We start from the raw sequence: 22827 nt of genomic DNA, 5'->3' as shown, positions 1-22827 counted from the left end.
GTGTTTGTGAATAAAAAGAAATCTTAACTGATTCGTATTTTTTTAAATTGCCCACTCATAGTCTCTTTCTGGATTTGTATTAATCTGTGTAGTACTATAATAAGGTGCTGTGTGACCCCCACCCCCCACCCCCCACCCCTTACAAAAAAAAAAAACGAAAAAATTACTGATAAAATGCCGATACATATTCGAATAGGCCTATTTAAAAAAAAAAGCTAATTTTCGGTAGTGGATGTTCTGCAGACGGATCATCATTATTAACAAAATGTGCGGAACAAATTTTAGTTATAAAGTTTTTACGAAATAATCTAGCCTGCTGCAGCCATATTTTCTTTGTATCTCTAGGAATTTTTTGGAGACTGATGACATGTCCATCTACAGTTTTACCTCTGAAATTGCCGCATATACAGCAGAAGTTCGTTTTCCGCGACCGATACCAAGAAACTGCGTTTTTGCTCGATTGTATGTCATAACATAGAACTTTTACTTACAAGAACACATTTGGTGACAATTAAAGGCCTATTTCATTTGAATTAACAGTGTTTCTAGAATTTTTAATTTGTAAAATAATTGATTGACTATATAGTATAAAAACTTTGAATGGAATTCTAAATGAATAATTTAATCTCATATCCTCATGTAACGAAGAAAGAGTAATTAAAATAGCATTGACCTGAATTCGTGTTACATATGTCGTATAAAGTCTGAGCTGCATTTAATCAAAGTTTTAGTGTAGGATCTAAGCATATGTACATGTATATTTCCGAGTAAAATACACATCTTGTTTAAGATCAGAGTATTGAGAGCAGAAACACGAAATTGATACAATAATTTCCTAGCGTATTTCTCGTTTATTAACGGAAAACATTCTTTTCTCAAGTGTTATTTATTTTTTTAAAATCCTTTCAGTGTAAGTACATGTATTTATTTTTATAAGTTATTCTTTTTTTGCAAAGTGTGTAAAAAACAATATCAGAGAGAGAGAGAGACAGAGAGAGACAGAGACAGAGACCCCGTGTAACTGACATACATGTACATCTGTGAAAAAATATATGTACCGTAATTTTATTGAATTCACAACTAATAATTCTAATAATTTTCAATTTTCACAACTATGGTTCATATTCAACTGTTCAACCCATTTACATATTCAGTATTCATTCTCTGTACCTGTACGCACGGGGGGGGGGGGGGGGGTCAAGTGGCTTAGCCCCACCCCCACTTTTTCCCCCAATATTACTTTTTCTATTTAAATTGTTCATTGATAGACCGGTTGCCAACCCCCCCCCCCCCACACACACACACAGTTAATACTACGGTAAAGTTTTATAAGGCAAATGTAGTATTGTATGCCAAGGAACTGGTACTGAAATAAGTAGCTTTTTCAACTTTGGGCAAGGTTTTTCTTTGCTTGCCAACTTTTCAAGGTAAGAAAAAATGTTTCTTTGCCTACCCCCCCTTTTAAAGACGATGCTACGTGCCTGGCTAATTCGTATAGCTTTCTAGAAAGGGGGGGGGGCTAACAGACCCTTTATAAGATAATTTATTATCTAAAAAAAAATACAAACCGTTTCCTTCTTTTAAAATTTTTAAATACAGCGCGTAAGTTTATCACTATTTTGTTAGATTATCGTATTCCCCATTTTCAAAAGGTGAGTTATTTCCCCTGAAGGTAACTCTTTTACTGTGTTTAATACGCATGCGCTATAAATAAAGTCACTTCCGCGGACGTTCTTGATGTAAACATGTTCATGGTGTATGCCTCTGTCATATGGAAAAATGTTATTGTGTTTGTGAATAAAAAGAAATCTTAACTGATTCGTATTTTTTTTAAAATTCCCCACTCATAGTCTCATTCTGGATTTGTATTAATCTGTGTAGTACTATAATAAGGTGCTGTGTGACCCCCCCCCCCTTACAAAAAAAAAAAGAAACAAATTACTATTAAAATGCTGATACATATTCGAATAGGCCTATTAAAAAAAAAACACAAACAAAAAAGCTAATTTTCGGTAGTGGATGTTCTGCAGACGGATCATCATTATTTACAAAATGTGCGGAACAAATTTTTAGTTATAAAGTTTTTACGAATTAATCTAGCCTGCTGCAGCCATATTTTCATTGTATCTCTAGGAATTTTTTGAAGACTGATGACATGTCCATCTACAGTTTTACCTCTGAAATTGCTGCATATACAGCAGTAGTTCGTCTTCCGCTACCGATACCAAGAAACTGCGTTTTTGCTCGATTGTATGTCATAACATAGAACTTTTACTTACAAGAACACATTTGGTGACAATTAAAGGCCTATTTCATTTGAATTAACCGTGTTTCTAGAATTTTCTATTTCTAAAATAATTGATTCACTATTTAGTATTAAAACTTTGAATGGAATTCTAAATGAATAATTTAATCTCATGTGCTCATGTAACGAAGAAAGACTAATTAAAATAGCATCGACCTGAATTCGTGTTACATATGTCGTATAAAGTCTGAGCTGCATTTAATCAAATTAAGTTTTAGTGTAGGATCTAAGCATAGCGTGTAGACCGCTCGGCTATCTAGGCAAGTTAAAAAACTTGCTTTCGATGCCGATGGAATTCTCACAACGCTGCCCTACACTACACGGTCATTGAGAATGGAAGTGAGATACAGTTATTTGGACATTAGTTTTTAGAGGATCGTTACCAATACATGTTGTGATGATATTAATTTTATTTATAAAGCACAAATTACAACAACTCTTAAACTAATATAACTGCCCTAAGTGAAGACATATTAATATAGAAAGCACAGGGAAATTCACTTGTACAAGCATACCCACTTCCGCCCCAGCCCGGGGTTGAACTCTCGACCTACGGAATCTGTCTCCTAGCAGTGCAGGAACAGCGTGTTAGACCGCTCGGCTATCTAGGCAAGTTAAAAAACTTGCTTTCGATGCCGATGGAATTCTCACAACGCTGCCCTACACTACACGGTCATTGAGAATGGAAGTGAGATACAGTTATTTGGACATTAGTTTTTAGAGGATCGTTACCAATACATGTTGTGATGATATTAATTTTATTTATAAAGCACAAATTACAACAACTCTTAAACTAATATAACTGCCCTAAGTGAAGACATATTAATATAGAAAGCACAGGGAAATTCACTTGTACAAGGATACCCACTTCCGCCCCAGCCCGGGGTTGAACTCTCGACCTACGGAATCTGTCTCCTAGCAGTGCAGGAACAGCGTGTTAGACCGCTCGGCTATCTAGGCAAGTTAAAAAACTTGCTTTCGATGCCGATGGAATTCTCACAACGCTGCCCTACACTACACGGTCATTGAGAATGGAAGTGAGATACAGTTATTTGGACATTAGTTTTTAGAGGATCGTTACCAATACATGTGATGATATTAATTTTATTTATAAAGCACAAATTACAACAACTCTTAAACTAATATAACTGCCCTAAGTGAAGACATATTAATATAGAAAGCACAGGGAAATTCACTTGTACAAGGATACCCACTTCCGCCCCAGCCCGGGGTTGATATATATATATATACTCATACAGTACACTGATTATCAACCCAAACTCAGCCTCTTTAATTACTTTTTAGCCAAATCTATCTTTTCATACCCAAGTAAATATATTTGATTACAATGATTTATTTTTATCTTCAGAGCTCGAATCTTTTATCTCTCTAGGCTGAATAGTGCAAATCAATAAAATATGTTTTATTATATAGCTAATAAATAGTCTCTAATAAAACAGTACCAAAAATCTAGAGAAGTTTAGCGTTTAATATCTTGACGTTTTATTGAAGGCTAACTGTGTGTTACGTATATGAGTATGCCCGAAACATTCCGAAATACGAGCGTTCAATATCAAACGCCCCCTTGTAAACAAAAAAAAAGTCGTCTGGTCAAATTCTCAGAACTATACTAAAGAAAGGAAGTGGTATCTGGCTAAGATGTGTTTATTTTTTACACTAAAATAAAATTATTTATTAAAATACAGTACGTATTAGACCCAATAAAACCTAAATAAGCAAATGTTATCGCTCTGTAGGGTCATGGGAGTGACGCGATATTGATCGCAGGACAGACGTTTACTTGAATACCGATACTAAAAAATCATTAATGTAAGGTCTTTTTTACTTTTTTTTAGTTGGAATATTTATTATAAATTATGTGGAAATGTCTTAGCTATATAATAAAGGAGTTATTGAACTTATATTGGTGAATATTGGCACTCGTTTGCTGTTAAAATGCACTCACAAGCCCGTGCATTTGAACAGCCTACTCGTGCCAATATTCACCAATATAAATTCAATAACCCTATAATATTCTTATTTAGCGTTTTTGTGAAACGGCAGTCAAATACACCAGTTGGGTTTGATATCCAGGCAATATTATCTTTGTTCCAAAATTGTGTCTATTTTGATATTGGAAAAAGCAAATCACTTATAGATTCTGTTCGCAACATAAGGAATAAATATTACTCCCACACAATTACTTTTGATATCAGTAAACAGTGTTTGGAAGACACAATAGATAAACTTATTCAACTGTTTCAGCATAAAACACTAAAGAGTTACGAAAGCTCAAATTTTACAATTAAGATGTTGAAAGTCCTAAGGAAGAAAAAGGCTGAATATGTGGATAGTAACACCCATGAACTTTGCAGACAATTAGTAAAATTCCAGTCTAATTCAACTGTTTCATGAAACAAAATTGACTTGTTTCTATCAACAGGGAATGTAAGCAAATTAGAAAGTAAAGGGAAATGGAGCCTTTGTAACATGTGTAAGCAATGTCATATTCTTACTATTCTCGTTCCCGCTCTGTTAATCATACCCTGGTACTTTAGAAAGCAAGAAGACGGTAGCAATTTAACTTTAGGTAAGTTTATTATTGTCGAAATTTGCATTTATAAGACAAAAAGGATGACTGCACTTAACGTTGTGTTTTGGGTCTTTTTCGGTCGCTTCTGTTGCTTTTAAAGCTTAATCTAACTTCACTGTTGTATATTTACTACAGTGGTCTGTCAAAAAGATATCCAACTTAAATATTAAAAATAATTGTGGACTGTAATTTCATAACTTTGTACTTACAGTTTTCCAAATTCAGATCATTTACAATTACCTGCCCTTGATTGAACATTATTTATGTATGAGAAGCGGAGCTAACATATCGTAATAATGAATCTAAAATTAGAATGGATGAATTACAATAAAATGTTTTTAAAAATACAAGAACTTTATTTTCCATCTTCCTATTAATTCTGTATGGCACAAGTACGTTATTTACAAAGGTTTAAAAGGCATGAGCTCATTTATGTAAAGAATATTTTAAATCGATGGCTGACTATTCAACGTGTTCGAGCACAATGTCCTTGTTAGCTAAAAACGTGCAACCTATATGTCACATGACGAATTTTTGCATTCACAAAATTACCTGAGGAAAGATATCACGTGGTGAATTATAATGCATTCAACGTGTCACAACCCTTGGTTACAACAGTGAGAGCGAATATAAGAAGAAGCAAGTTTTTCTCTTTTAAACCATGAGCGCAATATACAGCTTTTGTGAATAGGAGAGCAATAGATAAACATGCCCTGACTATGTTTAAGTCAGTAAAAAAGTGGGCGTCTTCAGTATCGTATGCAGATTGAAGAATTTGTGTTACCCCCGCCTTAAGAAAAAAGATTGGTATGCCGTAAATACGTACTTTTATATATTGTAATTAAGTAAAGTTGTAGATAAGATGTTGATCATTCCTGCAATTAAAAGAAAAATTTGTGTTTTGAAAGAATATTTTAACCCAATTTAGCAGATGCTTAAGTGCAGTCATCCTTTATCCGATTCTTGGTTATAATAAATGTTATTTCACCGGGTTTTTTTTAATTGAGTGTTGTTATTGAACACATTTTATGAACAATACATGAAACGGACTGGCATGAGTTTCAATAACTTTAGATAGCTCTCTCCAATACGTGAAATCTTAAAAGCTCTATATGTACAAAGTTTTACGAAAAAGAAACATAGAAAGAGTATTGTTTTTATAAGTAAGGAAAAATATCGATTAATAATAATGGTAATAAAATATTTATAAGATATCGATACAATTAAAAATGATTTTTATAGAGATAAGATAACATATTGTTAATTTAAACAACCCATTTTTTGAATTATTTTTTTAAATATAAAAACTTTTTTTTTCGTTTTCCTGTAAAGACAAGGATTCATCTAGACACACCCATGTTATGCATGTTCATAAGTTTTACTTTTTGAATTACATGTAATGCATTTCTCATTAAACGTCTAAATTTAAAATACACACACTCCAAAAATTATAACTTTAATTTATATCCCCCCCTCCCCCAACTTTAATTAAAAATTTGGAAGAGCTTACAATTTTTTAAAATATGGATTTTCCCCGTTAATTACACTCATTTGTCGTTCTATGCAATCCGATTGCACATTTTCTTAAGTTTCGAGATTGACCATGCTCGATACATTGTGCATGGTAAAAAAAAACAAGGTAAGAAAGAAACTCTGTAAACATTTAAATGAATAAGGGAGTCCCTGCTATGTCAAATATTTCCAAGGTAATAAAAGCATATCCTATCATAATTAATCAAAGTATCTGTCAATAAAATTTTCTATGTCTCGTTATTCTAAACTCCATCATTCGTGTTTTATATGTCGTAATCGGACGATTTTTAAAATAATCCGATAGATGATATTTCTTTTCATTGACAGCTTTGAAGGAGGTTTTGGTGTTTGCACAACCATCTCGCTTTATCTGATTGTTTGAAGTGATACAGTTTTAATCTCTAAGATTTAGTAAACTGAAAAGAGACTAAAAGTCCACCATAGAGGGACTAACTGGTAGATCCCTGCCATTCAGTTAACTTTCCAAACATTTTTCTGACTACTAATATTAAGTGACCTTTTTCAGACCTTTCAGTGTCTAATCAGTGACCTCTCCAGACTTTTTTTTTTTGCCCATCAGTGACCTTTCTAGACCCTATTATACCATTCAGTGACGTTTCACGACATTTAAATGAGCATTCAGTGTCCTTACCAGACTTTATAGTGACAGCTTAGTTCACTCACCGAGATATATAAACCTTTACAGACATTTAAATAAGCATGTATGCTTTAACGTTTCCATAGCTTTCAGTGACAACACGGTTAATACAGCCATTCAGCAACTTTTTTGCAGGCATTTGCAAACCTTTTCCAGACCTTTGAGTGACCACTGAGTCACGTTTCCAGACCTTTTAGTGAACATTCAGTTGACTGAATAGCGTATGGTCATCTGTGTTTGTTAAAATAACTATTGAATATGTTAAGGGATGGGAAATCATAAATAAACATAGAATCATTTTTTAAATAATGTATTATTTCTTTGCCAATAGGTTGCAAAACATCTGATTATGAGCATCCATACGAGTTGGACATCGACTTTGAATTCTATCGGTCTGCACATGGTGAGTTAGTAGGTCGACAATGGTTGCTTTATGATCTGGAAAATAAATTGATTGTTTCTTCGAGAGGTGTCATGATGATAGCAGAAATGGGTTATGGTAAATCAGCAATAATGTCTCATCTAGTGTGTCAGGACGATAAACGAGGTGCAGGATATTCAATTTACCAAAATATTTCTGTTTTCCATATTTGTACTTTTGAATCAAGAAAGACATTGCTGCCTGGATTATTTGTCAAAAATATGATTGGTGGTTTTGCTAAACACATACCGAAGTTTAAAAAACATATAGAGAAGAACAGAAGATTTAAAGCTTATATTGAAGGTGATAAATGTATTGAAGATCCAGAAGGGTGTCTGGACTTTCTTATCATCAAAACATTTCAAGAACTACCAAGCGATGCCTCTCCGCATATCGTTGCTATAGATGCTCTAGACGAGTGCATTGAAAATGAAGGGTTTAATATCCTAAGTCTCCTTCTAAAAAGGATTTCAAACTTTCCAAATTACATAAAATTTCTCATCTCAAGTCGTAAAATATCACCAATATCTCAAATAAGCCGTCATTTGACTGTATATGAACTTATGCCAGAGAGCTATAAAAATAAAAGAGATATTTCCCTTTTGGTCGAAAAAAAATGGACACTTTTTCAAGAGGAAGAAGTCCACCGCATCCAAGATACATTTAAGACTTCAGATATAAAGGAGATTAGCAATAAAGTTGAAGGATATGCGAAAGGAAATATGCTTTTTGCATTACATGCCTTGAAGTTCTGGTCAGGAAATAAAGACTTATCTCTAAATGGCCCTCTTACTCTTGAAACATTGTTTTACAATCAATTTTACAGAATATTTGAAAAAGATGAGGAAAAATTTAGCCTCGTAAGAAAAATTTTGGAACTATTATGTGCAAGCAGTGAACCCCTGTCCGAAGAGGATATTTTTGGGATTGCAAATATTTCTGATGCTGAGCAGGAAGAGGTTATAAAAATAATAGGCAATGAATTAAATCACTTTGTCAGACAAACGAATGGGAAAATTGTATTTCTACACAAAACTCTTTCTGATTTCCTGACAAAAAAAGGGAGGAGAAGAGAAAAATTTTATATTTCAAAACAAAACGGTTGTTCGCAATTATCTGGCCACTTGCTTAAGAAAGTTCACGTACAACATGGTTTTAAAGGCATTGACATTTTTTTATTAACCACATATGTATCTTGTTCAACAAACCAAAAATTAAAAAATATCTTTCTAAAGTACGGCATAAAATACAACTCAAGTATCGAGTACAAGATGAGTAGTATTCATCATCGTCCAATATTCCTGCTTCACCGAGCATCACTAATGATGAATTCTTACAGCAGCATGTCTCTTTTTTTAGACTTATACTTGAAATTGCCATTTACTTATGTTGATGAGTATGATGATGGAAATATAACTGCTTCTTACGTGGCTGCGGCGTATGGAAATCACAAAACACTGCTAGCACTTTTGAAATACGGAGCTGATGTGAATTTTACTAGACTAGGACCAAGAATAATAAGTTCTACTTTTAACAACATTGTCGAATTTAGCAAAACATATGCTCAATGGCAATACAACCTATTGAATATCGCATCCCAAAATGGACATCTTGAAATTGTCCGTGTTCTCTTCCGGAACAAAGTGAATGCAATACATAAATCTGTTTGCAGATTAAACTCTTTCCATCTAGCATCAGAATTTGGACATCTTTCAGTCGTGAAATATTTTCTCATGAACCACAAACGTGAATTCCGTAAAAGTTTGAACTTTTCTTTGTACCTGGCATCAAGGAATGGGCATGACGAAATTGTAAGAATATTGCTATATCATGGGGCTGTTGATGCTTGCCTTCCGTGTTCTGGAAGAATGTATTGGACCAAGTTCCATCAAACCCGTTTGCAAGTTATAGACAACGAATTTGATTTCAAAACATTCAACTACGTTTGTATGGATGACAAACGACTGATACGATGCGAGACTGCAGTAGAAATAGCAATTCAAAATGGACATACGGAGACTGTAAAACGCTTGATAGAACATGGCACTACAAGTTTACAATGTAGGGAAGCTGGTGGAAGAACCCCTCTCCTAACAGCTGTAAGGTTTGACCGGACAGAAATTCTACAATATTTTATGTCTCTCAATGTGTCTTTTAACCAGCATTGCATTACTGCATATCAGAAAAGGGATGATTTTGATTTAAGCAAAGCAGAGGAAATGGAATACGACAATAACATATGTGTGAATGACATGTCTTCTTTTCACATGGTTGCAGAGTATGGAAGTTCGAAGAACTTGTTGATTATGTATAATAAACATAGAAATGCCTTCTGGACGGAGCGCGATACATATGGTGCTACACCATTACACTATCTAGCTTGTAGAGGGAGACAAGAGCTAAGGAGTCATTTTGAAACTGAATATTATGTAAAATCATATAATGGTTCAACACCACTGCATTCTGCAGCTATTTGTAAACAATATTTTCTTCTTTCTAACCTTTTTCAAAGAATTTCTGTACCACTTTTTGATTATAGGAATCAGAGTGTAGTTCATTATCTTGCTCGGAGTGAAAGTTATAAATCTGAAAATTTTAAGTCCATCATTATCAACGGAAAAAACATTAAAAAACAAGTTATACAAAAAATAAGAGAAGAGTTATTCTTACAAGATGATAAAGGGAGAACTGCAATGCACCATGCAGCTATTAATGGTAATATAAAATTTCTTCAACTTTGTTTAAAAATCCGTTGGAATCAGAATGTATGGAGCAAATTATTAAGTCTTCCGGACTTCAACAATGCAACAATACTGGATTTGGCTTTTGATAATTTGCCACAAATAAATGATTTTCCAGCAGCAATACCAAGTTCTACTTGCTTACCATCGTTTAGCAGTTTTTGTCGACCTACAATGTTGGCAAGAATGAATCCGCATCAATACTTTATTTACTTAATCCTTGAAACATCATTTACAAATGATATATTCAAAACAAAAATTTCCATATACATGAAACGTTGTCTACAAAGGGGTAATATCCTCATTTTTCATGCCATATGGACAAAATGTTTTCAACGTGAAGATAGTAGTTATGAATTAGCCATGAGTTTGCAAGATTGTTTTAATACACTCCCAACCCTGGATTACATAGATCCAGAGTATTTCTCTTTTATCCCGTTATCAGCATTCATAACCTGCAGGTGTAACGATTCTAAAACATTTACATTCCACACACTGATGGAGGACCCTAAAGGATCATTCAGACTTTACTTAAACAACCTTTTACAGGAAAACATGAACTGTACAAATATGAATTTCTGCTATGACGACGAAGGATTTAATCCGTTACACAGGACAGTTGTAAGCGGCAATTTTCTGGGTTTTGAATTTTTATTGAAAACTGGAATGTCTGTTAATATCAAAACAAGAGACGGAAGGGACATATTGCAATTGCTAGTTGATTACAAATCGTGTATTCCTAAATATTTAGAAATTGAGAAATTACTTTTATTCAACTTGTCATCATCAAGCATCAGGGACGTTTCTCGATTTCTCATTGCTCAAGGTAAAATGTATAATGAAATTGAAGAGTACATTGCAAATAATACAACGCTTATAACGACCAGGACATCGATACAAATATGCGACCGTGAATCGATTTCTCTCAGCTTTTCACATCTTGTAGCCGCTAAAGGGCTCATGAAAATTTTAGGTGCTATAAAAGAAAAATTCGGAGAAAAAAATTCCAATTGTACAAATAGTCTTAAGATTTCGACTTCATACATTCTAGGTATCTTAAGTCATGATCCACAATACTTACTTCGCCCGGAAGGAAACTTTATTGAATATCAAATTGTTCCTACGTCTGCATTATACCTGAAGTTTGCGTACGATTTTAAGACATTCGTGTACCCAAAAGGTTCTGCTCTTTGGAAATGTAAACAAAGAATATTAAATTTCAAAAACACAAAAGCTTTGCTGAGCTGTGTCGGTAAACTTGAAGAGGAATTATGGTTATTAATGTCCCAGCTTTGTAAATTGTCTGGTATAAAATCTAAACAGGATTTTACAAGGATGTGTCAGATTTGTAAATACGATAATGTCACTTCTGCAAAATCTGACTTTGACTGTCTCATCAAAAAGTTAAATATTTATTGGAAAAATCAAAAAGTATTTAAGTACATGCACTTGAAGGAATATCACACCTACGAAATTGAAGTGAAAAGGCTAAAATGTGAAATGAAAAGTAGGGAGAATAGTGAACTATGTCTGTTCATCTTCGCCAAAATGGTAAATATGAAACGATGGAATAGATTTGTATTTCGTAGAGAAAGTACCTTGATACCATTTTTAACAATTACTTACTTATACGAGCATGAGATAATGAAGCCCTTTTCCTTATATCTTTCTATAGAACTTGTTTCCGAGTTGAGTCATAAATTGATAAAAAATTCAATGCTGTACTCGCTTAAAAATCCCGGATTTCAATCTTCCAAAGAATATGCATACTGGGATGTTTTGAGAACCCCAAGCGACAAAAGATCAAAGAAAGCTGTTCAAGCAATTCTTAATTCTTCTATATCTGATATTCGAAAATGGAAGAGCACAGAACGTAGTAGGCTTGACTTCACAGACCATTTACTTCGCACGAATCGAGATAATGTTCTTCCCAAAGACAGACCGCTACACAATTATGAAAATCTTACAGACGCAAGACTATGATCATCTTGGAATATAAAAAAACCCGTATATTTTATAAACCACTGAGAAAGAAGTTGTATTGTGCAATTCATTTGGGCAATGATTTGAAAGAAAGTGAATCTGCAAGCATGTAATACTATTTTAAATTTTGCATTCTTGTAAAGATCTAAAGATGCTCATGTGATTTATTCCAAAGAATATTCTTTGCAGCTATTGTGAAGTCCTTTTTAGGGTCTCAAATGGCATTATTATTCACTAATATGTTTTTTTAAAACATTTTATTCCTAATGACTAGTACATTAGTTTCATTTATACACTGAATAAAAGATTGACTTTTAAATGAAACTTAATTGTATAATGATAAAAATATTGTGTATACAATATTATACTTTCAACAGTGGCTTACCCCACTCCATCAATAATAAACATATCAATTTGAAAACTAAAATTGACTGAGTTTTTTTAGTATACTTGACTATAATAAAGAAAAATAGCAGTATGGTGCAATACCTTGTTCGGTTTTATTTTAAAGGCTAAATAAATAGAAGTAATATTGTGTATACACTGTTATACTTTTAACAGTGGTTTACTTCCACTCCACCTAATAAAAAATCTCAAAGTGAAAACTTTTTTTTATTCTAGCGCTTATAGGATAACCAACACTTAGACAAAACTGCAAAAGTATTATAAAACAAATATAAGTATTTTCCCTTTTAAAATGCACGTCTGATCAATCTTGATATGATCGTGTAATTGGCATATACAGAGTATATGTGTTTTACAGTTACTTCGAATTATCATTGATATTGAGATGAACACATTTGTTGTAAGCAGATTTTTTTTTTCATTATATGTGTAACTAGTATTTGGTCAGTAACAAATTTAATGTTCTCCATTAATTACCCGTATCTGTCCTCCTCTGATCCGGGATAATTTAGTTTTTAAAGTTTCATTGCGCAGGTTTTTTGTTACCCTGTCTCTCTTGACCCCACTCACTGCTTCACGGATGGGCTGCCTTGGCTGCACTGTGAACTTATTTTTGACTGCATTTCATTCAAAATTTTTCTGGCCTCTTTATAGTCTTTGTTTTCCTGTCAATGTAGAGAACTTTTATAATTTAGACCATGATTGATCTTAGAATCCTCTTTATTGTTAATACCCGTTCATAATTGTGGTCATGAAATACACTTGGCATTTGAAAGAGTATTTGCCTGGCCAGCTTAGAACTGTTTGTTCTCTCAGTTTTAGCTAATGAAAAATCTTAAATTTAAAAATCTCCTCTCGGCCCTTCTGTGTCCCATGATAAGCATGCCCGAATTACCCCCCCCCCCCTCCAAAAAAAAACTGCATACATTTCCAAGAACAAATTCGATGACCATATCGACGATATCGACAATATTATGTCACTATCGTATCTATCTGATTAGTACTATTAAGTGAATTGGGGATGTTATTGTCTTGGGTTAGGTTTAGAGTAAGATGTTGGGTGAGGGTGAAAGTTGGTAAATACATGTTTTTAATAATTATGGTTCGATATCGATTCAATATCGATACAATGTAAACGATATCTAAAGTAGGGTTAAGTTACTAATTAGAAACGTACAGTTGCACATGTATTGCATTGCATTTAGAAATACAGAAGGTATTGTCCTGGGTTATATTAAAAGTAAGATTTTGTGTTATGGGGGAGTTAGTAAAGCATTGTGTTTTAACAATCATGATTCGATATTGATACGATAATGATGGCAAGTATACACTTTGTGAAGGTAATATATTGAAACATAGACACAATTACGCAGTACTTAAAATGTACCCAGATTTGAGCAAATATGATTCGATATCGAAAGGATATAATCTATATCGACGATATGGACACTACAGGGAAAGCTTTATAAGTGATAATTTTCATTACATGTAATTGTCATTATATGTACATTGTAAAAACTATAATCCTTGAAAATTATGATTCGGTACAACATCGTGGCTATTGACAGTTAAGAAAGCTTCATAAACCAGAAAGTATTCTAATATACAAATAAGAATAGAGAAATATTAAAGCAAGCTATAAATCAGAAGTCTCTGTCGAAACTGAAGCTCCACTGGTTTGTACTTATAACAAAGGAAAAGAAAAGTAGCAGTTGGGACTTGAAACTTCAAAACAGAAATTAATAGAATAATGATCCTTGATTAAATCTCTTTTTGTGGCAAAATATTGCAATAAAACTATAACTATAGGAGTAGCTTTTAATAAAATTTTATCAATTTTATTTAATATGGCAACATTATTCATCAAAGTACAAAAACAATAAAGACACTTATGTATCTCAATGTAGTCTACGTGCTATATTACATTATAATCAGACTAATACTGTATTTAGAGTAGCATTTTGAGAGTATTTTACAGAAATTTCTATTTTAGTAGCCACGGCAACACCGTTCATCAAAATCAAAAACCTTTATACAGAATTAGGTATCTTAGTGTAGTCTACTTGTGTGCCAAGTTGAATTGAAATCAGACCAAACTGTAGGAGGAGTAGCATTTTGAAAGTATTTCACAAAAAATTATAGTTTTAGTAACCACGGCAACACCATTCATCGAAATAAAAAATCCATAAACAGAATTATGTATCTTAGTGTAGTCTACTTGTGTGCCAAGTTGCATTGAAATTTGACCACACTGTAGGAAGAGCAGCATTTTGAAAGTATTTCACAGAACTTTCGATTTTTAGCAACTACGGCAAAACCGTTCATCAAAATAAAGAGCAGAATTATGAACCTTAGTGTAGTCTACATGTGTGTCAAGTTATATTGAAGAAGGATATGGAGATAACGAACAGTATTTAATATTAAAGTCCATAAAACAATACAAAATAGGGGCAGAGCAAACACGGACCTCCAAAACATTCAGAGGTGGGATCAGATGCCATAGAGGAGTGAGCATCCCCTGCTGACCGGTCACATTCGACGTGTGCTCCTTGTCATGATCAGGTAATAACGAAAAAATCCTTTGTCAATTCAGTGTATAAATAATGCACTAACAATTAGTATGAAAACCGTCAGTCAGCATTTGACTCACTGATAAATTGTATTTGCTGACAAGGTCATTGTATCGACCATAGAACTTACGAAATGATGACTTTAAACGAGTCTGCTAATATTCTTGTTTCATCAACTTGTTTGTCAATAATTTACCTCGTTTTAGAAATTGTTCATACGCATCAATTGTTCATCGAATTAATTAATTGAGATATATAAACGCCGTACGCAAGTGATGAAGGTATATTGCTGCATAAGTAAGGGAAGTTGACGATTGAAAAGTTAAAGTCATTACGTCTATCATATAGCTTGGTTGTTAGAATACCATTAACGCCTTTTTCAAGTAAAATATCCAAGAATGAAACACATCTGTCAGACTCAGTAGTATATTTTTTATCTCAAGCTCATTAGGATATATCGATCGTATCGACGTAGGAATGGAAATTACCATTGTAAATTGACAATACGTCGTCTATATATCTAAAAGTCGAATTGAAGGCCATAGCAAGTGTTTCCTTCTTTTCACGCGTAAGATTTTGCACCAATTTTGCTTTATATGAATATAAAAGATAGTTCTGCTAATAACGGGGCGCAATTTGTACCCATGGGATTTCCAATAGATTGTTGGAATACCTGGTCTCCAAAAACGACATAGAAATTGTCAATCAGAAACTCACGCATCTCTTTGATGTCAACTTCAGAGTACTTGTGTGTGAAATCAGAATGTGTTTTAACAAAATAATTTTGCAAATGACCAAGGACAAGAAAAGTAAATTTACGCGTTCCATTTTTTTTACAAGCAGCTGTCAATGATATCAAAAATCCTGGACTTTATTTTATCATGGGGAGTGGTTGTGTATAAAGTTGAAAAGTCATAAGTTTTTAAGCTGTTGATTTTGGTTAAATCTCGTGATTTTCAAATTGTTCAAAATTTTTGGGAGTTTTTGAGTATCCACATCTGATTTACAACACTTCTTGAATATATTGTTGCACAGTACTCTGGAATTTTTCCTTCACTGCTGTCAAAATTTTAGTGAGGAAAAACGAAAGAGGCTTGGTTGAACATTTACTGGAACCCGCAATATATCTTTGTTTGTAAGGATTTTTATGAAGTTTCGGAATTCAATATATTTAGGGTAGTTCAAATTTATTTAAAAATAAAAATATTTAAAACTGACATATGATGTTGAAGAAATTTTTCCTAAGAAAGAGAAGTATGAGTATAAGTAGGATTACCACTTGTAGAATTAAATCCAAGTTCTTCTAAATTACAATTTATATAATGAGCCTTACAAACGAAGACAATGTTGTTACCTGCTTTGTCGGCAGGGACCAGTATGTACTGATCATGTAAACTATCTAATATAGGTAGGACGTGTACGAGTAAGCATAGCGTTAAGTGCTTGTGAAGATTGTATTTCATTAACTATTTTTTATCCTTTTTTACTAGCACTTGTTAAGATCTAGACCAAAGCGTATTTTTTTTAAAAAAAGGTGTGTGTGTGTGAGGGTGTGTGTGTGTGTGTGTGTGTGTGTGTGTGTGTGTGTGTGTGTGTGTGTGTGTGTGTGTGTGTGTGTGTGTGTGTGTGTGTGTGTGTGTGTGTGTGTGAGGGTGTGTGTGTGTGTGTGTGTGAGGGTGTGTGTGTGGGGGGGGGGGAGGGGGGTGGGTGCGTGAAGGGTATCAAACGGGGACATTTGTTTGTTTACACACCTTCCAACCGGGGACGTCCCCGGTTGTCTCCGATTAAAAATAGCGCCAAATTCGAAATCAGGGATGTCTAATTACCCCAAAAAGCCGAAACAATCCATTTTTAAAATGAAAAAATGTCCCCGGTTAGTTAGGATTAAAAGATGTGTGTTAGTGTGAACTTTTCATAATGAGCGAAGGTTCGTACTTGGGGGTTACACACGTGTCCCCGGTAGTATAGTGAAAAACGTGTCACGTGACCTTTCCTGAAACAAACATTACCTTGAGATATATTCTCTTTCTTATTTTTAAGTCCGTATTTTTTTTTAATTTTAAAGTTACACATATTATGTTACCTTACTAGGGTATGATCATCAGCCAGTCTGACAAACATTCGTGTCTATGGAACATCTGGATTATAGATGTACGATTGACTTTGTACTTCCGCATGTAAATTAAGTTTCTTAATCGAGCCTATAATTTTTTTAAGGAATGAAGGTAATTTAAACTTAAGTTATTCGAATAATTCGATAATTCTAACATAACTTGGGGCAGTTTGCACGTTATAAACCACGCAGTATTGCAGTTTGATGATTGACGATCAGCAGTTGCGATACATTCAGCATAATTCATAGGCGTCAAAAGAAAATTAAACCGGGGGGGGGGGGGGGGGGGCTAATATTGAAATGGGGCTAATCCCCAATAAAACCGTAAACCCTATTTTCAATGTCCACATAATGTATATCTTTGCAAAAAAGTGGAGTACTAAAGCCGATAATTCGAAATAATATTGTTTATATTATGTTTGAATCCTGCAGTAGGGTTGATTTTCTTAAGCTTAAACATAATTCTTGATTTAGTGACAAAATAATACTCATTTAGATAAATATGCTTTTAGTATAATTCGCATAGTTAATTGAAGAATTTCCTGGAAATATACATTTCACCAGAATTAAAAGTTGTCATGCATTTTTTTTTTGGGGGGGGGGGGATAAGAGCGGGGTTGGTGTTGGAAAGTATTAGCTTACAGTGTTTTTACCATTTTATTTCTAAGCTGTGATTTGCATAGCTAAGGATGGTACACATATCCATATACATGCATGGGATTCCTACAATGTGCCTTGTAATAGTGGTGTGGCAAATGCTAGCTGCAGAACGGTAGTTCTCCGAAAAAATATTTTGACAGACTGGAGAGCTACAGTCCCATCCATTGTGAAAACTGTATATTTATTGCCTGGAGAAAAAGCAGCGCTAAGTTCTGAATTTATTCTTTCATTTTTTTTTTACCTCAACTGCAAAAAAAGATATATCTTTAAAAACTCTCGTACAAATGTAGGTGACATCTGCACAAAGTGCGTTGGACCGAATTATCTTGCAAACCAAATTGAAAGTATAAATTGTCGAAATTTTTGATGATCACAGGAAGGCTATTAACAACAATAAAATTTTAAAATAAATTAAGCTTCGACAGTCTGAGATTCTGAAGGGGAGAGATACTGGAATCTAAAAAATATCAATAATTGTCTCGCTTCATGAAAACGAAATGTTTAATGTGGCGTTGAAGAGAAGGAAGGGGGGGGGGGGTATGCTGTAATATTTCCATTTCTAATTTTTCTCTCTGTGATAACTCTTTGAAACTTGGTAATTATACCGGAATGTAAGTTAGGCAGGTCAGTAGGTCAGGAGCTAAGGAGGCCTAATATGGCAATGCATGCAAATCTCGTGCGCATCTGTCTGCGAGTCTAACGCTAAGGAGGCCCAATATGCATGAAAATCTCGAGCGGCTGCAGTTGTGTTTGACTTCAGTGGCCGATGGCTTTTGAAATTGGGATGGGAATCCTCGTGTAATTGAAATCTATGTCTGCATTTTATTTAAGTCTAAATCTAAAATTTTATTTTCACAATGACATGGAAACATAAGGAATCACTGACTAGGAAACATGGGATAATTTATAAATGCATAATGGGCTTCGCCCATAATGCAAATTATCCCATGTTTCCCACTATTGTTGATGCCTTGGCATACTATACTAACTCGACAGTGATTCCTTAATTTTATGCTGTTTATATGCCACAGCGATCTGATCATACCCCTTAGAATTCGAAGTGTGTGAGAACGAGATATTAAAAAAAAACCTATATATTAAACCTGTGCGATTCATAAAGTTAGCTTATATAGAGTATTTTCAATAAATCTGATTAATTAAAAGGATCCTTTATCTGTAATTTACCAGTAACCATTGTAAATATTCGGACAACCATTATATCTGCTACTAGTATTTTCAAATTAAGAATATAAAAAAAATCATATTTTTATAATTAAAAGAACAAGTAGCAGTCCACTCCCGGTACGTCGGTACGTGGAAGTTGTTATGCATGGACATATACAGTAGTACAATGCTTACGTTTGATCACAGTCGAAAGAGAGAAAGGAAGAAGGCGTAAAGAATAATGAAGAAAAAATATTTAATCATTTGACTAATTTTATGAAAAAATGGTCCTTAAGGACATACGCAAGGTACCTTACATGCTGATAATTTTTCAAGATATTCTGAATTAAAGATTATTACGACGGCGTATTCGAGCCATTTTAACAATGTAGAATTTTTTTTTAAAATCGTTTGTACGATTTAGTAAATCGTTTGTACGATTTAGTAAATCGTTTGTACGATTTAGTAAATCGTTTGTACGATTTAGTAAATCGTTTGTACTATTTAGTAAATCGTTTGTACGATTTAGTAAATCGTTTGTACAATTTAATAAATCGTTTGTACAATTTAATAAATCGTTTGTACGATTTGTTTGTTAAATCGTTTGTACAATTTAATAAATCGTTTGTACAATTTAATAAGTCGTTTGTACGATTTATTAAGTCGTTTGTACGATTTAATAAATTGTTTGTACGATTTAGTAAATCGTTTGTACAATTTAGTAAATCGTTTGTACAATTTAGTAAATCGATTTAATAAATCGTACAAACGATTAAATAAATCGTACAAACGATTTAAAAAAAAGAATTCTACATTGTTAAAATGGCACGAATACGCCGTCGTAGATTATAGTCTCATCAGATGTTTATAGACAAAAATTCAGCATGCATTACAAGGGTTTTGAAAGATAACAAATTATTAAAATTTTCGCATTATTCAAAGAAAAGTATACAAAAATTACAAAACACAATTTACAGATTTTTTTCGAAATTTGTTTTAGAAGAGGTGTGCAAATCCATAATTATAGAAAAACTTAAAGTATTGCAAGCAGGTCAATCATCTAGTAGAATTCAACTCCAGGGAAGAGCTCAATAAAGTTCAAAGTATGTTGCATATGACCTTAAGGTCAAAATTTCAAATAGGTATCGCCGTTATTCAGTAAGAACGTATAATGACGTCGCGTGCAACGAATCAAGTTTCCAGTCATTCAAATAAATTTTTAAAAAAATATATTAACTCTTAAAAGATGTTTTTATTTTTGATGATTGTCTTCATTCAAGATCTTAAATTTTCAATATATACCATGAAGATGAATTTGTTCTCTCCCATAGGCAGATCTAGTAATTTCGACGGGGGGGGGGGGGGTATATACGGATTCTGAAAACAGATTTTGTTAATTTGGAAATATAATATGTGTACTGTACAATTCAACACTAATATGTTTGATATTCTAGCTCGATTAAAAGATACAAAGCACTTGTACATCAAGACATAAAAACTACCGATGACATACTTTTTCTATCAAAAATGTCGGATGGTCATTTAAAGGAAGTAAATAATTTCTTGACAGCTTTATATATTGTTTCTTTTCAAATTATTTCATGCATATATTTTTAAGAATAAGTACACTACTGTCGATGTTATTATTACTTCACTTTAACATTGATTTATACGCTTGGAGGTTTGATGAGATGTGGATGGGAGATCCACATTAACTGTATTTTAATTCCTAAACAAAATGCAAACTCAATTTCAAGCTTTCATCCGAACAAAACAAAATAGAATCAAAAGTAACTAGATGCTGTCATGAGACAGTAATACCCGCACTATGGTGTTTGCCTCTAAATACACACTCCTTCATATTGGACTTTCCAAGGAAGAAGTCAAAATAATTCTATAATTATCACCGTACATGTATTCGTCAAATTGAACATAAAATTTTCAGGTGACCATATGATCTATGAGCCTCACATATGTATTTTGAATACTTAATTCATTACCAGTCTGAAATAACAGAATTTAATTAATGATTGAAGTAAATTACTTAATTAGATTCAGATAAATATTTTGCCCATAATTTGGAACTTTTTAAATTTACTTTCTCAAGGACATAAAATATTATTTTAGTGCAAAGCGTTTTTGATGAATTTATCAAAATGTGCAAACTGATTTTAGTACTTGGTCGGGAAAAAACCCATTGAAAATACAACCCGATTAATTTGTCAATGCCTATCTCTCCCTCTCCCCCCCCCCCCCCCCCCCACACACACACACACTCTCTCACTCTCACATTTTTTAAAAATAGACCTAGATGGCAAAGTTATGTTAAAACATAGTTTATTATGATAGTTTGAAATTTGTTCTTGTACTAAACAGTTTTACGTGTGAACATCTTATTTTCTACATTCACATTGGGTTTGCGTCACCCATTATCATATTTATAGATATCACCTCTCGGCACACCTCGGCCGATTCATACTGGCAACGGAATCAGCAAAGATTTGTCGAATGAGATTATTTAGCACATGTATGCTGACGATGCAGTGTGGTCAGTTAAAATCATTTGTGTTTTAATTGGATTATATGGATTTCATGAATTCGTTGTCACGACCTATGACATTCGATAAGTACAAGATTTAGTATAGATTGCATAAAAATAAATAAATGCAAATGGTTAGGTTGAAGTTCAAAAAGGGTCAAAGAGCATCGCATGCCACAGTCGACAAATTTCACATTGTCAAGTTATCTCCCGTTGTGGACATTCAGTATAGACAGGCGCAGATCCAGAATTTTTTTTTTCAGAAAGGGGGGGGGGGTGTCACACCTCAGTCAAAAAAATCAGCCCAAGATTTCCTGAGAAGCAAATAAAAAATAATAATAAAAACAATGATAGTGGAGTCCCTGTTTTCTAAGGGGGAGGATGTCTAAAGTCATTTTTATTCTCTACAGTACATAGTCTTATCTAAATAACTGCTAATTCCAGGGGGGGGTGTCTGATCTCCCTAGCCACTGACTCCCTGTACCTGAAATGATAGACTTGTATTTGAAATTGCCATTTACTTATGTTGATGAGTATGATGATGGTAATATAACGTCTTCGTATGTTGCTGCGGCGTATGGAAATCACAAGTCACTTCTAGCACTTTAAAAATATGGAGCCGATGTGAATTTTACTAGACTAGGACCAAGAATAATAAGTTCTACTTTTAACAACATTGTCGAATTTAGCAAAACATATGCTCAATGGCAGTACAACCTATTGAATATCGCATCTCAAAATGGACATCTTGACATTGTCCGTGTTCTCTTCCGGAACAAAGTTAATGCAGTACACAAATCTGCTTGCGGATGAAACTCTTTCCACCTAGCATCAGAATTTGGACATCTTTCAATCGTGAAATATTTCCTCATGAATCATAAAAGTGCATTTTTTAACAGTTTAAACTTTTCTTTGTACCTGGCATCTAGAAATGGACATGGCGATATAGTAAAATTACTACTACATCATGGGGCTGTTGATGCTTGTCTTCCGTGCAAGGGAAAAATGTATTGGACCAAGTTTCATCAAACTCGTTTACAAGCTATAGACAACGAATTTGATTTTAAAACATTCAATTACATTTGTAAGGATGACAAAAGAATGATACGATGCGAGACAGCAATAGAGACAGCAATTCAAAA

The 22827-nt window shown here is 33.6% G+C and overlaps 1 protein-coding gene across 1 annotated transcript in view; it reads left to right on the top strand.

The window, feature by feature from the left end:
* LOC134262935 (uncharacterized) overlaps positions 1–22827 on the top strand; it is a 32855-nt gene that overhangs the window by 5426 nt on the left and 4602 nt on the right. Inside the window, exons 2-3 of the mRNA XM_062745254.1 lie at positions 7421–7492; positions 8870–8997. Of these exons, the coding sequence (XP_062601238.1) occupies positions 7421–7492; positions 8870–8997 (200 nt within the window). The remainder of the gene's footprint in view (positions 1–7420; positions 7493–8869; positions 8998–22827) is intronic.

The sequence above is a fragment of the Saccostrea cucullata genome, unplaced genomic scaffold (assembly GCF_032062105.1).
Source record: "Saccostrea cucullata isolate Sc308-1 unplaced genomic scaffold, CSIRO_AGI_Scuc_v1 ctg1287, whole genome shotgun sequence".
Classification (NCBI taxonomy): Eukaryota; Metazoa; Mollusca; class Bivalvia; order Ostreida; family Ostreidae; genus Saccostrea; species Saccostrea cuccullata.
Note: the sequence above shows the minus strand (reverse complement) of the source record. Positions and strands in the feature narration are given on the sequence as shown.